This window comes from Fukomys damarensis, unplaced genomic scaffold, assembly GCF_012274545.1.
Source record: "Fukomys damarensis isolate Sample0158 unplaced genomic scaffold, DMR_v1.0_HiC HiC_scaffold_2, whole genome shotgun sequence".
Lineage (NCBI taxonomy): Eukaryota > Metazoa > Chordata > Mammalia > Rodentia > Bathyergidae > Fukomys > Fukomys damarensis.
In genome coordinates this window covers 19,874,734-19,898,968 of record NW_022900914.1, presented here as the reverse complement: position 1 = coordinate 19,898,968, position 24,235 = coordinate 19,874,734, and the positions used below count along the sequence as shown (strand labels likewise).

Here is a 24,235-nt window from a genome sequence, read left to right as displayed (position 1 = left end):
AATCCTACCTAATAAAGTGGTATTGATAATGAAACAGTTTCCTGAAGATAATCTAGTAACCAGAATTAAAAAAAAAATCCTTTAGCAACAAAGAAGAAATTATTTAATGCTTCAAAAGTTTTCCTGTTCTTTTTTGCTGGCTATTAGCACGTATACATTTGTACTCAATAAGGCCAGATTATAATTGGACTTTTAATTTCCAGAAATTCAACTGTATATCTTGCTCAGTGAACGGGACTACATGTAGAAAATCTACAGAGACACTGAACTGTAAATTTTACAAAGGATTGCTTAATTGCTGATTAATTCTTAGAACAATGATTCACAAGAGGTTTTTGTGATGGTCAGACACACACAAATTTTTGGTAGTAGTGATAAAAAATAGCAATTAGTCATGCTTTGGATTGGCTCTAATGATATGGTTTCTTTTTCTATCCCCTGCCCCATCCTGTTTTTACCAGTAGGTCGAGACATTTGGAAGTCTCATTGAGCAACATGCTGCGATTCAGTCTCTCACCCACAGTTTCACTGGGGTTTCATCTGCTAGCTATGATGGCTCTCCTAATTTCCCATGTGGATCATATAACTGCTGAGACAGAAATGGTGGAAGAAGGAAATGAAACCGGTGAATGTACTGGCTCATATTACTGTAAGAAAGGGGTGATTTTGCCCATTTGGGAGCCCCAAGACCCTTCTTTTGGGGACAAAATTGCTAGAGCAACTGTGTATTTTGTGGCCATGGTCTACATGTTTCTTGGCGTCTCTATCATCGCTGACAGGTTCATGTCCTCCATAGAAGTCATCACATCGCAAGAAAAAGAAATAACCATAAAGAAACCCAATGGAGAGACCACCAAGACAACTGTGAGGATCTGGAATGAGACTGTGTCTAACCTGACCTTGATGGCCCTGGGATCTTCTGCTCCTGAGATCCTCCTTTCAGTCATTGAAGTATGTGGCCATAACTTCACTGCAGGAGACCTTGGCCCAAGCACCATTGTGGGAAGTGCTGCCTTCAACATGTTCATCATCATCGCCCTTTGTGTTTATGTGGTCCCTGATGGAGAGACAAGGAAGATCAAGCATTTGCGTGTGTTCTTTGTAACAGCAGCCTGGAGCATCTTTGCCTATACCTGGCTTTATATCATTTTGTCTGTCATTTCTCCTGGAGTTGTGGAGGTCTGGGAAGGTTTGCTTACTTTCTTTTTCTTCCCTATCTGTGTTGTGTTCGCATGGGTAGCAGACAGGAGGCTTCTGTTTTACAAGTATGTCTACAAGCGTTATCGGGCTGGCAAGCAGAGGGGAATGATTATAGAACACGAAGGTGACAGGCCATCTTCCAAAACTGAAATCGAAATGGATGGGAAAGTAATCAACTCTCATGTTGACAATTTCTTAGATGGCGCTCTGGTTCTGGAGGTCGATGAAAGGGACCAAGATGATGAAGAAACTAGGAGAGAAATGGCAAGGATTTTGAAGGAACTTAAGCAGAAGCACCCAGAGAAGGAAATAGAGCAATTAATAGAATTAGCTAACTACCAAGTCTTAAGTCAGCAGCAAAAGAGTCGAGCATTTTATCGAATTCAAGCTACTCGCCTGATGACTGGAGCTGGCAATATTTTGAAGAGGCACGCAGCTGACCAAGCGAGGAAGGCTGTCAGTATGCATGAGGTCAACACGGAAGTGGCTGAAAATGACCCCGTTAGTAAGATTTTCTTTGAGCAAGGAACATACCAGTGTCTGGAGAACTGTGGTACAGTGGCCCTGACCATTATCCGCAGAGGTGGCGATCTGACCAACACTGTGTTTGTTGACTTCAGAACAGAGGATGGCACAGCCAATGCTGGGTCTGATTATGAATTTACTGAAGGAACTGTGGTCTTTAAACCTGGTGAGACACAAAAGGAAATCAGAGTGGGCATCATTGACGACGATATCTTCGAGGAGGATGAAAATTTCCTTGTGCACCTGAGCAATGTCAAAGTATCTTCTGAGGCTTCAGAAGATGGCATACTGGAAGCCAACCACATCTCTACCCTCGCTTGCCTCGGATCACCCTGCACTGCCACTGTTACTATTTTCGATGATGACCATGCGGGCATCTTTACTTTTGAGGAACCCGTGACCCATGTGAGTGAGAGCATTGGCATCATGGAGGTGAAAGTATTGAGAACATCTGGAGCTCGAGGAAATGTTATCGTTCCCTATAAAACCATCGAAGGGACTGCCAGAGGTGGAGGGGAGGACTTTGAAGACACCTGTGGAGAGCTCGAATTCCAGAATGATGAAATTGTGTAAGTTTTTTATGTATGTATGTTTGTATGTGTATGTGTGGTTAAGTGTATTTATGAATGTGAGACTGTGTGCATCTTTTTTTTAAACTAAATATATGCAAAGAATGGACTAGTTATTGTGTAAGAACACATTCAAAATATCAGTCCTTGCCTGTGTGCCACTTATCAATTTGGACTCCAGTAGAGCTCTTACTTTGATACTGAGATTCTGTTTTCTCCTTTTGCCCTTTACACATTTTAAGCACATCACAGACCACAATAAAATGCAACAGTTTAGCACATCATTTAAGATGGGTTGAAAATTTTATATTCTGTTTTGAATCATACAGTGTATATATACAGAAAAGGACTGCTTAAAACAACCCAAGCTTTAGTGCTGAGTACAAATTGGGAAAGCCCCAAAAGGAAAAAAATCCTCTGAAAAGAATGCTGTGGCCAAGATTGACTGAAAATATTTCTGTAACTTTTATCTGACATTGTACTTTTGTGACAATCTAAAACAATGTCCCCGCTTCTGTGCTAATGCTTAATTATGACTTAATACCACTTTTATTTCACTCCAATCTGATTGTCCTTTTGCATGCAGTGATGGGGAAAGAAAGAAAATTTTGTTCAAACGTCCTGGTTGATGAGGAGCAGGTCAGAGAAGAGGCAGTGGGAAGCAATTTACTTTCCTTGTTGGCATTTACAGTTTAACACAGAGTGTTATGAAGTGATTTTTCCACTTAGAGCTGCTGTTGAGAAATTCTTTGCTAGCAGAGTGCTCTGCACGCAACTCACCAGAATAAGCCAGGAAACTTGACTCGATGAGTAGTGCCCAGACAGGAAGGGAAGGAAAGAAGGGAGGAAGGGGGGAAAGAAAAAGGTGGGGGATACGGAAAGGAAGGAAGACAGGCAGGACAGTAAAGTATCTGCAGTGCAACAGTGACTTTATGGTGAATGGTTATGGTTGCTGAAGCATGAAAGGAAATTAAATATATTAAGTCAGTTAGTTTTGAAGTTGGTTAATTTCTGTGTTTGTGGTATATACATGATCTAATGGCAGGTACATAATCTCCAGGCAGTGGTGCGGGACATGTTCTCATGGCAACTATGTGCTCCCTGAGGATGACGTTTCTTCACGAGTTACAAATCCAAGAGGTGGGGGATAGGCAGAATGAACAAGTTTTCTTGAAAGAGCCTTCCAGGGTCCTCACTTTACTTTGATGTTGTATTAAGGAGATGTGAAGTCACTGAATACAGTATGACAATGAAATTTGGCAAAGCAGAGATTACAGTATCCATCTTCAGACATATGTTATGTGAGGTTGAAGTTCGTGTGTGCGTGTGTGTGTGTGTGTGTGTGTTGGTTCTTATGTCATTAATGTTCTACTTATTTCAGATGTGGTTTGTGGGTATACTTACTCTAATGAAAGATAAGATATAGTAGAAAGAATTTTTCCATAGGTCTTGCTGTGAATTTTCATGATCTTGCCCAAATTAGCAACTTTATTCTTTTACTAGAAATTCTTTTCCATTATATTTTCTAATCATTTCAATTATTGGGGCTTTCTTTAATAGCCACCACTTGTAGTCCTTGTGAAAGTACAATGAATTTGAACTCGCTACTCTTAATGAATATCCCTTAAACATAACTAATTGGTGTTTATTAGTTTGATTTGGGATTTTTTTCTTATGAAATTTTTACCTTGCTTTCTCTTAATAACGATGGCTCTATACTTGTTTGAGAATAGATAGGGTTTCCCTATCTATTCTGCTGTCCAAGGTTTTCACCAAACCATAAATAAATAACCTTCCTTTGGGTATAAAGTAGAACAAGAAGATTAGGAAAAAAGACTGACAGTGATTTGATGGAATAATTATTCCACCAGGCTGAATTTAAAACATTCACTCTAAGCAATTAAATTCATTTTATTCTTGTTAAAGAAGGAGAATTGCCAAGTGCCATTTAAAAAAATTTAACGTTTCTTTGAAAATTTCTAAAAATTGGAAGAATTGGTGGAACTTGGTGAGAATGAGTGTCATCTTGGCAAATACATACTTAAGGGTATCCCATACTGATCGCTGGTTCCTCGTTCTGTAAAACTCTTATTCACTAAGATGAAATGTGACATTTCAGAAATGGCTGTGCATTTTATTTTCAAATGGAATGAGATTATAGTTCTACATTTTTCTCCTTTCTAGAATTTTAATTTTGAAGAGTTGCAATATGGATTGGATAGTTTTATTGCTGACAAGTTTTGTGGATGATGACCAGGTCTATTAATTACATAAATTTCTTTTTGTGACTAGGACTTAGCCTTCAGATAACGGCCAGCGATCCAAGCACAAAATTTCTAGAAAATGTATTATCAGAGATGTGGAGTTCTGCTGGTTTCTTAGCAGTTTAGAAAACAGTTTTTTAATGGATCATTTTTCCTCTGATAGTTATCTCTAGTGCCAGGTCTGTGCGGTCAGGTCCAAAGAAAAAGTTTGTCATCATACAATAGAGTTATGTCCAGACTCAGCCCAACTTTAAAAGTGAATGATTACATAGTTGAGAGATTACTTTCATCAAAACCTACAATAGGTGGGACTATTTACACAACTGAACTGTATTGAATACTTTGAATATTTGTTTAATGCTGTGTAAAAAGCCAGAATTTATGATTCTTTTCAGGGGACTCAAAATAGATTTGTCAAAACTCTGGGATTTAAATGTTATCTAATTTTAAGATTCCATTAACTGTGGTAAAAATAGGATCCAATCTGATAAGCAATAGAGACTCAGAGCAGTAAGCTTCGTTGATTCTTTTTTTATTTTATTATTACTATTTTTTTTATGCTTTTTTAAGACAAGGTCTCACTATGTAGTTGAGACTGACCTGGAACTCACTATGTAGCCCAGGCTGGTCTCGAACTCCCAGCGATCCTTCTGCCTCAGCCTCCCGAGTGCTGGAATTGCAGGCGTGCGCCACCATGCCCAGCTTCATTGGTTCTTTGATTTCACGAACAAGAGAGTTCTAATCCTTTTTTGTTTCTTTGCATCATCATTTTTTTCTAATACAAATATTGTAGTCAGAGACATGATGATGATGATGATTATATAAAGTATGAAATCACACAAAACCACAATCTTTATAAATGTAGGATGAAACTGAAAGTCTAAATTGATTATGTCATTACCCCAGCATTTAGTAGCTTTTCCCAGAAAATGCATCAACATTTTAATTTATAGGTAAGAATGTTAGAGTTTTACAATATTTTATCTTATTTTAGTGTTAGAAGTCATTTAAATTTATAACATAAGAATGTATAAACCTATTCATTTATAATTTCACCTTTTCTAAAGTCAAAATGTGTGTCATCAGAAATGCTAAGTTATGTGATGTTTGTACTCTCAATAAAACATAATCCCAGAAAAAATGTTTTAAAATTATAGTGTAAAAGCCCATTAGTTATACTTAACAGCTAGCATGAGCTTTTGTGTGAGCTCAGTCAGTGACAACTCTAAAGCCATGGGAACTAACTAATCTTAACTTTGCAACCAGGATTTCTGTCTAATGTCAAGAACTAATGAAAAATGTAAATGAAAAGTATATTAATTCGGTTGTGGTTTGGTAGGTGATATTCACCAATTTGAAATTAATGCTTGTTCTTTAAAGATGCTGATTTAGTGATAATAATTATTACAAAATGTTGTTTGGCCTTCAAAAGTCTAATATTAGCTGTTCTGGAAAATATTAAGATTAATTAATTAATATAGATACCAATGGAATTTAATTTCCTAATTGCACCTGCATAATAATATCATTTTGGAAGATAATTTTAGAATTCATGGACATTTATTGGCATATTTTTTAAATGTAGCAGTGGGGAAAAATGTATATAAGTTGGAAAGTTTACAAGTGCTAACACATTTATTGCAAATCAGTTTACTAGGGATTCTTCACCACAGCACAATAGAGCAAGCAACAGGTCTGTCTAATGGTATTTATAACAACTATTACATTTTTCTGGAGTGGCTATAACTTCATTAATTCTAGGAACTATGATATGTGAGCATCTCATCAAATCTCAAGGCACTCCGATACTCAATAGTTACGTACACTTTTGAACAAAGGACTAGAAAGGAAATTTGATTTTGTATTATATATAAGTTCTATAGAATTATTGTTATTATATTGCAGGGAAATGAATACTTTGCTTTTTCCTATATGTGCTACCAATGCATTAGAATTCCAAGGAATAAATATCTAGCTATATGAGATAAAAATTCACCTTAAAATAGATTAAAATATGTAGTACAATAAGACCACCAGATGTGGTGAAACGTAAGTATTAAGAAAACCTGAAGTTCTTAAAAGAGGAACAATTTTATATTGGGAAATAAGAAATGGTGAAAAATGCTGTAGAAAATATCTTTAGACAAGAAAGATATTACTGCATACCTACTACCTTGAATCCAGCATATTCAAGATTTAATTACAGTAGAATTTTATCAGTTACATTTAGACTATTAAAATTATACACACATGATATTTTATACTGATATAAAATTTTCCTAATCATATATTAATGTAAGAAATTTGGATGCAATAATTTTAGTGTTTTAATGGATTTCTGCTTTAGTGGATTATCTTTTTAGACCAGAATATTTATTTCTCTTTAGAATCAACCACATGTAGGTCTTCTGCAGATCTACATATAAGAAATTTTCATGAATTTATATGTGTTTTGAACACACAAATATTATAAAAATAAGACAGAGTAAGAGCCAAAACATTTATGGGTTATAATTTAGTATTGCTAGGAGCCTAAGCTGATTATGTACAGAAAGTTCTTTACTATGTTAACCAGATTGCCATATTTTGCTGTTGAAATCTTATTTCCCCAGTGCTAATTAGACTTGGAGTTATAATACAGTTAAATAAAGAAGTGTCACCTTAGCAAATGGGGAAATTTTATAGTTTAGACCCACTAGAGTGTTTAAATCATGGGCTCCTTTCCGAGTCATTGTTCAAGATCATCACATAGGAGCTGATTGCTTTTCTAATTCAAAGCTTAAGGAGAACTTATAAACCAATAAATCAGCTCTTACTATTGATATGTGCCCAGCACTGGGCTAAGTAATTATGAAGAAAATAGAAAATATACTCCTTATATTCCATGGTGGGAGATAATGAGTTGACACATACTTTGATAAATGCACACATTTTATGATGACATTGTATAATGTGTAAGGGAAGCTTTAATTTTGAACAAAATATTTGGATTTGTTTGTGGAGGACAGAAGGTAAAAATGGAACGAAAACTGGAATGTGCATCTGAAGGTGGAGTCATAGATTGGTAAAATAAGCAGACAGGATTGTTTTCAAAGTGAAAGAATCAATAAAAGTTCATTTTCTTTAATGGGTGTTTAAACCAATCTGAGTATATCCCTTAAAGAATCTTTGTTTTTTGTGAACTTTTTTGAAGGCATATGAAAAAAAAAATCAGAAGGTCATTGTTATTAGACAAAATACTGCATTCCGAGAATTTCTCAAATGGTTTTATAGTGCATTAAATATTGAAACAACACAGTTAAGTAAGTGGTATCTCAAACGATAAAATCCGAATCTCAGGGAGAGGGTAATTTCCCCAAAGTGCTAAGAAATGAAAGGTATAAGATTTAAACCCTGGACTACCGGACTCAAAAGCTTTATCTTATTCTTGTTAATTAGGCTCTGGTCTTCAGGAGTAGTCTTATTGTGTTTAAATTTACTTAATGCACCAAACACGTGGGCGCCCGTTTTCCCCCCACTCTCACCCTGTTTTTTCAGTGACTAGTGTAATTGCCACCTTCCTGTAAAACCTGTGTAGATGTTACACCAAATTGTGATTCAAGATTTTCTTTTCATTTCTGTCTGAAGGACACCAAGGAACCCAGGGAAAGAGATTAAATCATCTCCTCAATTGTGTACTTACTTCCTTAATTATGTACTTAATTCTTCTGAATGGAGCAACCTTGAAGCTATACCATCTATGATATATTTGTTGCCATTTAGCTGTTCGGTCCTTATTAGCTGAGGTGAGGAATGTTGCCAGCGAACAGTGTTGCATTGCAGTAGGAATTGTAGGGATTGTCCTGTAAAATATCCTCATCACCTCTTGTCATGGCTGCTGAAGTCTGATCACAGGAGAGTCATTCGTCAAGGTGGTAAAGCCATTAATTCCCTAATACAAGGTAAATGTCTTGCAACTCTTAAGTTTTCTCTCGGCAGTAGAGCAGAAATGGTTCATGGTCAGGTGGCAGGAAAGGCAGAAAGCCAGCCAAATGTAAGGTGGATCAGCAGCACTAGAGATACTCTTTATGACTGCCTTGTATAAGCCAGCTGAGGGGAACAGTAGAAGATGCTGAGTGAGTAGAAGGACTTTATATGCTGCCTTCCCACAGTGCCTTGCTGTCTCTACCTTGGAAGTAGGAAAGTCCAGAAAGACCCAGGGAATGGGGCATCAGTCAACAAATGACCAGAATTGTAGGAAGGCTCCTTGGCTTCTTCTTCGGATTAGCATACTACTATGTAGGACTTATCTATTTACCAAAGATTGAGCCAGTCAGGGTTCTTTCTTTTCACAGGCCCGTGTAGCTGTCTTACTATACAGCCAGGCTAAATGAGCAATGTTTTTTTTATTTCCTGTCTTTCTCTTGAGGACTCAGGGCTCTAGATGACATTTTCTTTCTTTTCCATCATGTCTACATAGGGTCTGAAATGGCAGTAGGCATTGTGCTCTTTGGGGATAGTTGAAGATAGGGAGGTTAGGGGCAAAAACAGAGCCAAATGTTGAACTTACCCCCTTTGCTTTTAGACTTCTGCTCACAATAATGGGGCACCCAGAGCAATTCCAGTACCCCTGGAAATTCAAACAATAATGAAATAGCCCAGAATATTTTCCAGATAGAGGTGTCTGTTTTGTTTGTTTGTTTTGTTTTTTTCAGGTTTTAAGTGTGAATGATCTGGGGTTCTGCATATCCTGAAACTAAGGGTGACTCTCAAAACCAAGGCCACCCCTTCCTGTTACAATGTTGAGCTTCCTGAAGATATAAACAGACTTAAGAGAATCCCACAACTTGGATTCCACACCCAAGCCTGAGCTCTGTCCCCATCCTCTCCTACCTCTGTAACTTTCAGTAAATTACTTAAGCTCGGAGTCAGCTTCTCACCTGTGAAATGAAGAAGGTCATGGGAGTGGAAGTGGAGGAGGTGATGGAGGAGGAGGAGGAGGTAGTGGTTATGATGAAGGTGAAGGAGGCAGTGCTAATGGTGTTGGTCATGACTTTGGCTGGGCAGCGGTCGTAGAAGTAGTGGCGGTTATGAGGTGGAGATGATGGTGGTCATGGTGATGACAGAGGCGAAGTTGGTGATGGTGATAATGGTTATGGGACAGGTGGTGCGGTGGTGGTGGTGGAGTTGAGATGGTGATGAGGGTGATGACACTAAGATTTATCAAGAGCAAGGCTTCGTGCTATTTTGATTTGATATTTGCAACTTATGTAAAGCGCCGTTGCTGTTCTCATTTTACAGAAAAAAAAATGAGGCTTAAAGACTAACTTTCTCTGAATCATAGGAGTAAAAAGAGGTGGATCTAGAATTCATCGATGGGACGGCCTGACTGTAAAGCTGGCACAGTCTCATTAGGGCCTTTAGCTCCCAAGGACAGGCGTATTTGAGGACACGATACTGTGATCCTGGCTACAATACTTGCCTGTGTAGCTCAGAAGATGAAAACAGAGTGGCCATTTACACTCTTTGGAATTCTTGAACATGTATCAAGTTTATTGGATTCCCATTCGCACCATCCGTTAATCTAGGAAAGTCATGAAGAACCAAGTTTCAGAAGCAAGAAAATGAAACATTTATAACTTCTTCATGCACCTGACCTGTTCAATTGGCATCTATTCTTATCCCAGAGTGCACGTTTTCCCTTCTTCCTCAATTTTAAAGAGGAATTTCACTATTATGAGCTTTCTGACACTTTCTGCTCTGACTTTATAGCATCTAACTTCAAGCATGTAGCTGAGAAAGGAATACAGCTTTTCTCGATATTTAAAGTAGTGTTTTCTCGGCCCATTTTTTTCAAGTTACACAACAATGTAAACTAATGATAACCAAGAATTAGTATCAAGGATAACTTGTTGCTTTGAGTCAGCACTTACAATAAATTTTAAAAGCTTTGTTCTCTGACTCCAGAGGTGATTAACAGAATTATTGATGAAAAGATTTTCCTCAAATAAACAACCCTAATTCCTTCAATCCCATCTCCTACAGCAAATGGAGTTTTTATATGCATCACTGTAAAGTGAAACTTCAAGTCATTCTTGTTATTGAATTCCATTCTTTAACAAGGTAAAGAATCCCACCTAAAATGAGATGACTATCCAAAGATGTCTTGCATGCACTTTATAAAAATTACTGTGTAGGTGTAAAAACATTGGTTTTGAGAAAAAGATTTTTTTTTATTTTATGCTTTTAACTTTTGCAGGCAAATTGTTAGTCTGTTTGGAGTACACCCATTGATAACGTGTTTGTCAATATAGTTAAATGTAACCTTTAATAGAGAAACTCATAACATTTACAATACACTTATTCTTTACAAAGAAAAAGGGAAAAATAAAATGAAATCATGTTTACATGCCATTTACTTCTTAGGGTACAAGTAATGCAAAACTTACAAAGGCAGCCTTCTTTCTTGGGCACTAAAGCATTACAAACTTAACACATCTCTTTGAATGAGCTGTTCAAGATAAGGTGTATATCTGTATGTCTGGAGTTTGTGTTTGTGGAAAGAGAGACAGAGACAGGCAGGTTGAGTGGAGAGAGAGAGACAGCGAGGGAGGGAGGGAGGTGAAAGCAGGGAGAGTGAGAAGCAGAGGTGGCTAGAGAAGCAGAAATAATGAAGAAGGAAGACAGGGAGAGGGACAGAGACGGAGACAAAGTCTGTGCAGCCCTGATTAGATTTTTAGCTATTGCTAAAATGAAGAGGAGCCTGGAATTCACCCAGATTCTTGCTCAAGCTAATACAAGACGGTATGTGAGAAAATAAAAATGGGATTCATTCAGCTGCTTCTTTATTAAAAATAGACAGCAAATTTGTCCTTGAAATCAGGTGTGTGCCTGGGTGTGTTTGAGAAGGCTGGAGTAGCTTGTGCAGTGTAGTAAGTCTGGGATGCTACTCATTGAACTGTTCTGTTAGCACCGCATCTGTCTCAAGTCCCTGGCAAGATGCCGGAATAGCAGTGGTGACTGCGACATAGTCCCCACCATGAGAGCTTCACGTCTGCTGGAGGAGATGAACTGGGGTCCAGGCACGGGCAGTGTGTGTGGAGTCAGCTCTGATGCTTCCCTGAGTGTCCATGGCATCTTTGTCTGCCTCAGTGCCTCTTGCCTGAGCTCTTGTAAGCTGAGAACAAATGAAGATGAGCTGCCATTGTCACTGTGACCACATCAGGCCACCACAGCCATGTGTGCCGGCTCTTCCCTGGAAGAGAACCTCGCAACTCCCGCTACCTCCCTGTCCCCACCTCACCTGACTCCAATCAGGGTTTGAGCTCTGTCTCTGGGAGATGAGAGGAGTGGAAATAGAGAACAATTCAGATCTGATTCATTTTTCACCACAGCAACAAACTTAGAGGAGTGTGAGGCAGGGAACATTCTACTCTAATTCTACTCTATGTTCTAAACTTGGATGTTACCAGGGAAAGTTCAAGTCATTCACAGCTGAGTCCTTTCTGACAGTGTGATCTGAGTGACTATGGACACATGAGGCTCTTTGGACATCACAACCAGGAATATGGTAAACCGAGCATCTCAAAGTATCCTAACACGATATCGAAGGTGGCCAGATAGATTATCAAGGAAAGAGGAAAAGCAGAAATCTTTATGAATTACTGTTAATATGTAAAAGTACCTCAACGGGGGTGAGTTCTGGGATGTTGTAAACTGATCTAGTACAGGGAGTGATTTATCTGGATTTCAGGTGGCACAGTAGAAAGGAAGGTATTAGTATAGGATAATTATAGTACAATAAATAAACATATGGATGTAACTATGAAAGCAGATAAAATAAGATGGTAACATAAAAATATTAAGTCCAGACATTTATCGGGTACTATCTAGAATGAAAGCATCCTTCCTTCTTGTACAAATGTTAGTTGTTTGAGTAACTGAAGTGTATCGTACAAGTTTGAATTCTTTCAGGGAAGGGATATCTTAATATGATATGACTTCAATAGTCATTGTAAGCTGAATGGATTTAAATTACTCTTTTTGATTATTTGGTTATTAATTGATAATATTTTTTCAGTACTGAGGAATGAGCCCAGGGTCATTCACACTGAGGTACAGCCTGAGCCTTTTGAAAATATTTTAGACAGGTTCTCACTAAGTCACTGACTTTACCTAGACTGCACTCAAACTTGTGATTTTCCTGCCTCGGCTGCCTCAGAGTGCTGGGATTACAGGTGCATGCCACCGGGAATGGCTATGAATTTTTATATATGAAGCCCTTGAGACATTTGGAGGTGGGTCTCGGTCTTTGACCCTTGAGTATACTTTTTTAGTCTACCTAGTTTTATGAGCCATTTGTATTTACTGTGTGTGCTTCTGTGCGTTTCTCTGTGTGTGTTACTGTTTTTACTTTCTAAACAGTTTACAGAAGTATAATCGCTAGTTAAAAAGGTGATCACCCATCCACATTTTTTAAAAAGCCTGACTGGGACACACTTAGGCACAGGATCTTCTCCTTTAAGCTTCCCTTTCTTAAAACACACATGCTTCTTAGCATGTGTTGGTGTGTGTGTGTGTATTCTTGGGTGCTGAGCTCAGGGGAGGGCCACTCAAGCCATACATGGCAGTTGCCTTTGTTAGCCTAGCAACAGAGAAATATCCAAATTATAAGAAAATGCTGCCCAAAGTGCAGCCCTTCGATTCATTTTGGTGGAGGAAGGGAGAGAAGCAAGGGAATAGTGTTGAGAGCAGGGATCCAGTGAGGGCTAAGAGGGATCATGGACATGAGGGGGGTCAGAGATGAGCATTTTCTGTTGCCTGACACTTGGCCATTAACAAAGCTCCATGATTTCTATTTCATTTTACATCAAGTCTTTGAGATATTAGGGTGGTGGTAGTGTCCTAGAGATTTTTTTTAAATGTAGTAGAGCAGAAGGAAGTCAAAGAAGGCTTCTGCAAGTGGACAGCTTAACATCAAAGATTTAGATGAGTTCTAGATGGCAGAGCCAAAGCTGAAGACCAAGTATGCTGACTCCTGGATTTTGTTACTACAGCAAGTCGTGTAGCTGTTGGGTAGGTCTAGGACTTACCTTATGTGTCTTCCATATGCTTTCAGCACATTTCACCTGAAACAAGTGGAGGAAGAAAAAAATCTGCAGTTTGGTTCTCCATGCTCTGCATCTCCTTTTCCCTGAGAGACGTTCACCGGGGTATGAGCAAGCCTGAGAAATTATAGTATAGAGAGTTATTCAGAGTTACCATTGGGGGGTATTATTAGCGGTCTAATAACACACTGTATTGAAATAGTGGAATGTCTACTTCTTGTGTGGCTACTATGAGGTGAAATAGCTCATGTGATAATGCCAGGGGCACGTTCTTACTGCTACTCTGCAATAAATAAATCTGTGGAGAGAGGTGATTTCTTTCCTTTAAACCCGAAAGCTGTCTTATGAGAATCCAAGACATTAGCAACCTGCCCATAAGTCTTCAGGATGCCTGAAATGCTGCTTCTTCCTTTACCATCTAAAGCTACCTTTATTCTCCACCAACTCTGATCCTTGTGACCATCTGTGTTATAATCAGCCCATCCAATAACAATCTATTTATTTTTTAATGGTAATTTGTTTTGTACACAATCTAGAAACTTAAGCGTTAAGGCGATCTCTTTTCCCAGCTCAAAATTTAGTAGAAAAAAAAATAATTACATCAAACAACAATGATAAAGATCAATACACTATGGGAATTCAATAACTCTGGCCCCCCAAAAAATACTATTTTAATTTCTTTTACTATTTGCTTTTGTTTTTAAATAAATGATTCCAGGGCAAGTTATTTCCTTTTGCAAATCATTAAAACCCCTTGCCATTTGCAAAAAACATGTGGTGGTTAGGTATGAAATGATAGTCATTTTTTCTTTTTCTTTTTTTTTTTTTTTTTTTTTTTTTTTTTTTTTTTTTTTAACACTATGTAGTTGAGACTGATCTGGAACTCACTATGTAGCCCAGGCTGGTCTTGAACTCACAGTGATCCTCCTGCCTCAGCTTCCCAAGTGCTGGGATAACAGTCATGCGCCACTACGCCCTGCTAGTCATTTTTTCACCATTATGATTCTCCTGGATGTTCACAGCGTGCACCTCATTTTTTCCTTAAAAAATTTCCTTGATAAGCATGATCCAGTCTAAACTATCATGGGTGTTAGAGAGGAAGATACAAATATGTATTTACATTAAATAAAATTAAAACGTATTGCAAGAAGTTTCAGTGTGTTCCATCCAGTGAGTAGGAGTACTGTATATCAATGTGATCACTTTAGTGATCTTACTTCCTTGGGTTCATTTACTATTCTCATTCAGTTCAAATATCTAACAGTAGATCAATTTGTGTGAGGAGAGAAAATAAGAGCACTTTTAAGACAGAAGTTTCTATGTTTTCATGTTTTAGCAGGTGCAGTGCCTTAAACAAATTTTTAAAAAAAATTTACACTCAAAGCACAATTAATCTTAACAGTTGTTTTGGGAGCCAGTTAAACTTTGTGTTGCATTGTGTATTGATAAACATGACTTGATTCTGTTTGTTGTTGTTGTTGTTGTTTAGTTTACGATTCCCAGTGGTGTCGTCTGAGCCAACCTTCCCAAAGTTCTTGTTCTTTTTTTGGTATTGAAATTTGTCACATTGAAGGCAGTGACAAGACTTAGAACGAGGGAAATCCTCCTTTTTGAGGTTCAAAAATAAAGAAATATTAATAATCCAAGAAGTTTCAAAATGCACATTTATGTACCTTGCTAACTTTGTCCCCTGAAAAACGAAGTTGGTAAATTAAAATGTCAGTATGTTGATTCTTCCTACCCAGGAGCAGGGGATATCTTTCCATTTTTTTATATCCTCTTCAATTTCTTTTTTCAGAGTGCTATAGTTTTCAGTGTAGAGATCTTTTGCTTCTTTTGTTAGATTGATTCCTAGATACTTCATTTTTTTGGATGTTATTGTAAAAGGATTTTTTTCCCTTATTTCTCTCTCTGTGAGTCTGTTATTTGTGTATAAGAAGGCTGTTGATTTTTGGGTATTCACCTTGTATCCAGATACTCTACTGAATCTGTCAATTAAGTCTAGAAGTTTTTTGGTGGAGTTTTTTGGGTCTTTAATGTAGAGTATCATATCATCAGCAAATAATGACAATTGTAATAGCTAAATCTTGGAAACAGCCCATTTGCCCATCCGTTGGAAACTGGATAAAGAAGATGTGGTTTTTCTATAAAATGGAATACTACTCAGCCATAAAGAATGAGAAATTAGATGCATTCATAGGAAAATGGATGCATATTGAGGATATACTCCTAAGTGAAACAAACAAGTCACACATGTGTAAATACCGAATAGTTTCTCTGATGTGAATAAACTGTAATAGTACATAAGATCCTAATGAGATAACTGACATTGTGAAGTGGGAAGAAAAGGACTAAAGGTGTAGGGAAAGTGGGAAGGTAGGGGAAAGGTAATAAGGGAAAAATATGAGAAAATGAAAAAATGAAAATGAAGTGTTTGTAAATGGGGAGGGAGGAGGGGGTGAAGGGAGGGCAGGGGTAAGGGGAAAAAATGAGAATCAAGACTTGGCATGCAGAGGTACAAGATCCCAACAATGAATGTAACTGTACTGTATCCCTAAAATGTACCAATAAACTCAATTAAAGCTGAAAAAAGAAAATGTCAGTGTGTGTCCTTTCCCATGTAGTCCAACATAAGGAAAAGCTAGACATTGGTGACTTTTTTCCCTTATGGGAGGCTTGTAAATGATCAAACAAATACAATTCAGGGGACAGGGAGGAACGCAGAAGGAAGCAGGTGATTTGGGAATTAGACATCCAGCCTCAGCTGGTCTCCCTGCACCGCTGGTGTGGTTAGCCTGTCAGTAACTTGACCATCAACTTTAGGCAAGACATTTCCCAGAACTTCAGTTTTCCTGACAGGAAACTTAAGACATTAAGGTAAATGATGTATGAATTTCTTTTCTCCTCAAAATTATTACCCTGAGAAAAGGCATTAAAAAAAGATGACATAACACTGAATATGATTTATAGTCAAGTTTGAGGAAACTTGACTTATACTTCTTTTTATTATCTGATTCAGTGAATGCCGTAGTTTTCTTTATATAGTTCTTTATAAAAACAGTATATGTTGGAGGCAACAAATAACATAAAAACCAAAATAAGAGGAGCTTAAATCCTTCTTTCTTCATCTTGGTAACTTATCAACTTGCCAAATTATTTAGGCCTGCTGGATTTAACCGTTAGAGTCATTTCGGCCAGATTTGTTTCAGTGCCCCATTTAAATTGCCATTCCTGTTATAATTTATTCAGGATAACCATATAATTTATTTTCCAAGTTGGAACACCTTTGTAAGTGAAAGAGACACTATTAATAATTATACAGGGGCAGCAATTCGAAGATGAGTCATGGCCACTCTGATCTTTACAACTCTGTATGTACTTGCGATCTCAGAAAAGTACAGTGATTGCTTTTCTTTTGAAGATACTTATGATAAGAGAGCACTGGTTGTTAGAAACTAAAATTTTGCATTTAATGTCTCTGTCTGCTTTATGTATTCATATCCCCTCCCTTTTCAACAAATGAAGCTTCTCAAAATCATCTTACTGCAACTCAGCTAGTAAATATGTCTTCTGGAATAGAAACAGATGGGAAATGAATTCGATTCGGAGGCAGTGATGAGGGAATCCATTATACCTAATCCACAACTCCAGTGGTTTGCTGGTTAAAACCGTATTGGCAGTGTTTCTTTTTTCCTTTCTTTCTTTCTTTCTTTTTTCTTTTTTTTTTTTTTCATCTCGGTTAAAACAGTTGATTTTTGGGCCAGGGATTTAGCTTAGTAGCACTGTGTCTGCCTTGCAAGCTCAAGTTTGACCCGGGTCCCAGCCCCAACCCCCAAATATTTTTTTTTTCTTCTATGTCTTCTGGAAACTGTAGAGTTTCCATGGCCTATGGGATTATGAGTATGGCGGTGTCTCTGCAGCACTCAAAAAATTCACAATTCTGTTTGTTTCACTTTGTTTGTTGAAAGGAAGTTTCCGATGTTCCTTGCTCTGTCTGCAAAGAACTATTGTGTAGCAGCACCACAGTCTCTGGAGACCCTCGGCCTTACCTTATTTCTTCTCCCTTTGTTGTGCAGGCCTTCTAGAGAAACGCCTGGCACACTGCTCTGCTGGTGTGCTTCTGGGGTTGCCCTTACCAGCCTTGTTCACGCACTCTGTGATCTCCCCAGGGCCTGCCCCTTAATGCGCTTCTTGTTTTGTGCTGTACCTGTTGGAGCCTCGCAGCCAGTGCTCTTTGGCGCGCAGATAAATACAAATGTGTCTCTGTCTTCCCCAGTTTTGCCATCTGCAGAGATTTTCTTCAATTGATAACCTGTTGTCTTGCTAGACTTGTACCTTAATGTCTTCCTCATTTAAGATGTCATATTTTTCCCCTCAGGGTGGTTGTGTAGGAGTAGAGAGAAAAATATTGACCTTTACCCATAACCCAAATCGATTTAAATCAAGTTAACATTATGTTTTCCATAACAAATAATAGTGACTCATCACAAAGATATGACAAATTAAGCTTGTTTATTGATTTAAAAAGAGGAAAGAGGTATTGCGAACGTATATGACAAATGAGTAAACCTCCGGGAGACTCTGAGAAGCCATCTTTTAAAATTAAGAATATAGATGGAACAGAAAAATAACCGAAGAGCATAAAATTTTAATTAATTCGGTGACAGGTAATCATAGACCATTCAAGACAAAAACAATGTAGAGTCTAACACAAGGAGGAATCAATACTGTAAGAACAGAAATAGAATCACTAGACTTAGAAATTTTATTAGGTAAAATAGTAGCTGATAGTTTTAATCGGCCACGAGATTGATATTACTCAGCAGAATGAAGAAGTAGCACTGTGGAATATCTGGCAAAACACATATTGTATCTACAGTGTTTCAGCTTGCAGTTTATGAAAACATGATGTCTTTTTTGTGTAAACCCACTGTGTTCATATCTGGAGAGTAGGAGATATAAATCTATGCTTTATAAGCAGAAGTTTGAGTGAAACTTTTTGACAAATAGTATACCTTTGTGTTCCTATTTATTGATATATATCATATTATGCAATGATTTTATTATAACGAGGCCTCAAATGAGTTACCAGCTGTGAAGTTTTTAGAGTCACATGGTATTTGGAGGGGAAGAATAAATATAGGATATTTATATATCCTATATGGTGTGCTTTAGCGCACCAATGTTAGTTTCTTCTGATTCTTCCTGACTTTATCAAGAAAAAAAGAAATTTCTCAGAATAGATAATTTTTAAAAATCAGCAGTAACCTCCACAAGGAAAAAAAAACCCCACCAAGATTAATGTCTAACATTTCAGAGGACACTTAGGTGAACAATAACAATAAAATATTCATTTAGTTTCCACCCATCACTTCTTGGCCTTTTGGCTAAGATCAAGTGTAGAGTTTTCACCCGTAATAAAATTGTGTTTTCCAAATTGATCTTAATCATAGTAGTCCAAATTTTTATTAACATGACTGACATACGTCTTTGCAATTTTAGCACCTGTGGTTTTGTGAATACAATATTAGCCAATGAATTTAAGAGAAATTTCTGAAACCAGTAAAATCTCTGCTGTCTTTGTCATTGTCAAGCATCAGTGATCAAATGTAAGTAAGCAAACAATCTGAATCTCCCTCCTCTTAAGAAGTGCTCCATTCCTATGGTCCAGAGTCAGCTTCTATCAAAAGTGTGTGTCTTCTCCAAGGTAGTGTTAAGTTTATGGTCATGAGTGCTATAATTAGCTAATTATCCACAGCCTTTAATCCAGTGCATTAGACCCTGTAAATACTTGTAAATGGATGACCACAAAATAAATGTAGTATCACTCTATGTAAAACAACCTTTGTGTTCTCAGTATTAAGAAGTAACACGTTCTTGAACGCTGCTTATAAGTAATATCAGTACACTTAATGCACCACCAGAATCACCAGCTAGCTGTCTCCCCACAAAAAGTATAAACTTCTATAGGCAAGGGTCACAGTTAAACAGGATCGTTTTCCCCAGGAGATTAATATATTCTGTCAAATCACTAAGTACCTTTGTAAAATAAACAGTACAGCAAGGCTTTGTTGATCATGAATTCCAAAATGAGTGTTTCGTTCAAAACTCAGCTCAAATATTTACTTGGAAAGTGAGAATGGGTTAGTTATTTCATGTCTTTTCAGTGGTTTTAGTGTGTTCGAAAAGATTAGATTCATGCCTCATCCCTGGGGAAACCTCTATCCATTATGATACTATGTAGCATATTAATTTTAAATTAGCTTAGGCATATGTGTAAAAATAGTATGCCCAATATAACATCTTTTTAAAATATAAAGAGAAAATTATAATTTCACAAAATGGAAATAGTTACCTTTTCACATTTTAGTAGAAATAATTTTTGTTTTGTTGTGTATATCTGCATTAACCATATTAATTACAGAAATAAATCTCCTTAAAAGAATATTTTAGTATTTGAACTATGTTTCATTTTGTGAATATAATTTAATTAATGAACCCGCTATTAATCTTTTTTGATGGTGCTTTATATAAGTAAATATGCATAAACAATTAATGTTAAAGTGCATGTTTTTGAGAAAACACAAAAATCATGGCCAACTAGTTTGTTAGTTCTTTAGGCTAAATCTTTAAACTTGAATAAGGAGATCAAAATATACAGACATGGTAATGCTTTTAGTAACTTTCATGAAGCTATTTTAAGAGAATCTTTACCAATTTACATTCCTAATGTCTGTGTATGATTTTCTAGTAAAATCAATTGTTAGGAAACCTTACCAGTACTTATATATGAAAATAATTCACTTCATTTTTTTTTCAAAAGCTGCCTAAGAGTTTGTGCCTGTTCACTGAAGCTCAGTGGTATAATGCTTGCCTAGCATACTCAAGGCCCTAGTTCGATTCCAAACCAAAATTTTTCTGCTAGTATTTATTGTCTACTATGTATAAATCTTGTGCTAGCCATTAATATACTTTTAGTCTGCTACCTTTGAAGTGTTTCTGGATTCCAGCAATAACTATTTCCATTTTAAATGCCTCTTAAAATGCTCTTCTGAAATTAAAACTCATAGGTAATTCTTTTAAAAATTTGGTCTGCATTTTCTCAATCATTCATTTTATTAAGAGATATTACTGACAAACAACTTTAGTCTACTCCCCAAATCAAAGCCAATTGGAAAAAAATAATTTTCAGAATCATTTATTAAATTTTCATATGTATTGCAATATTATAGAAAGGACATATTCCTGGGATAGAAAAATTATTTTGAGCCTGATTTGCTAGCTTTATGGGCATGAATGTGTTTGTAAAACTCAGTTTCCTTCATGAAAAAGATTAAATTTGTTCTCACAGTGCTGGCATGAGTTTAAAGGGTGAGAGGCTATGTTTTATGGTGGCACACTAGAATAATGATCATAACTATATTTTCATACCAGGAAAATCTTACAGTTCTCTTTTTTTCATTGCTATATTTGCAGGCAAATATCTTGCTTTGTGCTCAGAGCTTCATGAATGCTGGGCAAGAGCTCTGCTCTTAGCTCTAAATATCAGCAGTTTTTCCTATAATACTCATATAAACTCGAGTCGAATATATATGGTGCTCTTATAATAGTCACCACGTAGAAAGTCTTAATGCAAACCAAGCAATATTACTTTCGGTGGGATCCCTAGTATGGACATTGATTGCAACCTATTTCAGGCCATAACAATTCAAACTGGAAGATTTTGTTGGTATTTCTGTAAATCAGGATAATTCAGTGGTCTGATTTTTTTCATTACATCATTGCCCTCAGAAGGGTATTGTAATAATCTAATAAACCATCTTTAAGTTTTATAGCCTAAAATTCTAGCGAAAAGAGGTACGTATTCTACCCTTGCCCTCTGATTTATTGAGAAATGAAACCTAAAAGTTTTTTTTTTTAATCTAACAAGCTTTCTCTAGTATTTGCTTTCAGAAGCGGCTCGTTCTTTTTTCCTTACACTTTCTATTTCCCCCTCTCCATTGCTCTCTTCTGCTACTTTGTGATTGTTCCCAGGTACTTTTTAAATAGTTCACCAAACTCCAGTTTCTGTCGACGTGGGTGGGAGAAATGGAGTATCGCTATTAATGAAGTCGCAGATTAATTGATAGGTAGTTGCAAAACCGAAGCCAAAGCAGGGGCAAGGAGACCATGTACATTCAACTGCACCCTCATTGTCACGTGTGCCTTTTAGCTTCATAACGGTGCAGTGCAGCGTGGGATGCATCCCACGTACTACACTATGTCAAGAGCAGGATGACTTCTGCTGTAATTATTTTCAAAAACCTGAGCATCCTGTTTCTCTTATTTCTTTCATTCCCAGGCTCATTATATGCCCACCCTTCCAACCCTTTTGTCTTCAACAAGCTAAGCAGTATATGGAGATTGTGCCGTAAGAATGAGGACTGTAAATAGGTGATTATACCCACTCTTGATAAATGGAATTACTGATATTTTTTGCATGTGTGTGTGTGTGTGTGTGTGTGTGTGTGTGTGTGTGTGTTTCCAAATAATTTTGAATTCAAAAACCTTTAAGGGTTCAAATTTAATTCTGGGCAGCAGCTTACTTGGACAATTCTGAAACAGGAAGTTTTTGATAAAGAGCCGAATAATCCATTTTCTTTTGACTATACAGGGAGTAGAAACCCCAGTGTCTCTGTTCACTCCAAGTAGAGTGTAGATTCGTTTTCTCAATAGAAGAAAAGTCAGAATATACATATGTAACAAAACATGATTGGGAAGTTATACGTGGTATTTTCTGCAAGGAATGGACTCTTTCAACTGTGTGTCAGAACTCATAACAATGTGTCTATTTCAGGGAAGTGTTTCTGTCTGAAAAAAGTACCTTGCATTCTTGTCTCATGGTTTCAAAAGTATAAGAGACTATAGAAAAAACACAATTTCACAGACTCTCCTTTGAATTGTATATTCATAGTACTATCAAAAGTGATATTTAAATGTTATCATTAACTCTGAATAAAGTATGTTCTGTAGTTGTAATACTTTTTAATTTCTGTGTAGTTGCAGTTAAGTCAACAAAGAAAAAAAATTTGTGATTGTAAGGTTGCAAATTATTTCCTATATTCATGTCTTTTAATTCAGTAGTGCAGTTAAAATTAGCTCCAGTGCCAAATCTTTCAAGCTTGGACTGAAATTAGTCAAGCCCAAGGCATTTACAATTAGTATTACCAAGCCTGAATAAAGAACATAGAATTTAAATATTTAAATTGCAGCCCCTCTAAAATGTGGACCTTTAAGAGTAAGGCATGCCTCAGTGTACAGTAGCTTGTTAATCAGGAGCTATTTTATTATAGTCTCAGTTTATACAGTTGGGCCCCCTATTTGAAACCCCCTTTTTCTAGAAACTCTTTTAACTGCTTTGGTCAATCAGGGGACTGAACTATGTTTTTATTGTGTTCTTTGTGTTAAAGGAAGGTCCTCAGTGCAGAATTCCCCATGGTTGCAGAAGGGAAATGTAGAAAATAAAACAGGAGACAGTCTCTCTGCTTGATACCTTCAAATAGAGTTCAGATTGTGTGAATCCGTAGAGATGAACCACAGCAAAGAAGATATCCACAATTTAAAAGAAAATGTTTATAAGTTGAGGGGGTTGATACTTGTCTGAACACCTGCAAACTGAACAAAGAGCAACATAAAATCAAGACTTTTGAGATCAGATATGATTGGGTTAAGCCATATTATCATAAAAATATACTTAACACTGTTTAATGCCCCAAATTCTATTAGGAGCTGGCTGGTTGGAGACTGGAGGTAAGGAAGAAACTATAAAAAGCTAAAGAAAATGTGACCCCTTTCATCACCAAATATATGAGGTGTGATCACAAAATACAATGAATACTTACATTTAAAAAATTACTACCGTAAAAGACACATGGGCATTAATCTCTTTCAAAATATTGACCCTCATGCTTGCCACTTTCTAAAGCAGGTCCGGAAGTCTTTACTCATCAATATCTTTAGTTGCATTATTGTAGCTGCCTCAATGAATGATTCAAAACATTTATTTCATGGTCATTTTTACTTTAGCAAAGAGCCAGAGTTTTCTCACAAGGCCAGATCCAGTGAGTAAGGTAGATGAAAATATTATCACATTTTTTTTTTGAGCCTACCCTTCTGTTGGATGGCACTAGGCCACAGCATTCCTGGTGTTTTTTATCACATTTTATAAAAACACTCATGAAAGAGGACTGCCAGAAGTGCTGCAGAAAGTGGCCAGAATAATGGGATAAGTGTGTTCAAACTGAGGGGGAATATTTTGAGGGAAGTTAATGGCAGTGTGTCTTTGTTTTACTTAAACACACACCATACTTTTGATGAGCCATTGTACCATCTAGTATGACAGAAAATCATTGAATATCATAAATATAAATCATAACCTTTAAAAATGTTTTCTTAGGTGTGGAAAAGATTTCTTGGTGCATGACGCAATTATAAATGAATGCCTGAATTTTTGAGTGAATAAATGCCAACAGGTCGGTAATTGCATCCACAAGTGAATCAATAACCATTCATTAGAAAGAAGTTAGAGAGCCGGGGATTTAGCTGAGTGGTT

The 24,235-nt window shown here is 36.9% G+C and overlaps 1 protein-coding gene and 1 pseudogene across 18 annotated transcripts in view; both read left to right on the top strand.

The window, feature by feature from the left end:
- Positions 1–24,235, top strand: part of Slc8a1 (solute carrier family 8 member A1) — a 349,978-nt gene that overhangs the window by 73,081 nt on the left and 252,662 nt on the right. For 15 of the 18 annotated variants that reach the window (XM_019204660.2, XM_019204659.2, XM_019204658.2 and 12 more), the window contains exon 2: positions 462–2,294. In XM_019204660.2, coding sequence (XP_019060205.1) covers positions 496–2,294 — 1,799 coding nt within the window. In that variant the 5' untranslated portion in view covers positions 462–495. The remainder of the gene's footprint in view (positions 1–461; positions 2,295–24,235) is intronic. The other 3 variants (XM_019204661.2, XM_019204662.2, XM_019204657.2) reach the window with 1 other exon arrangement.
- Positions 19,012–19,172, top strand: LOC117286722 (annotated as a pseudogene).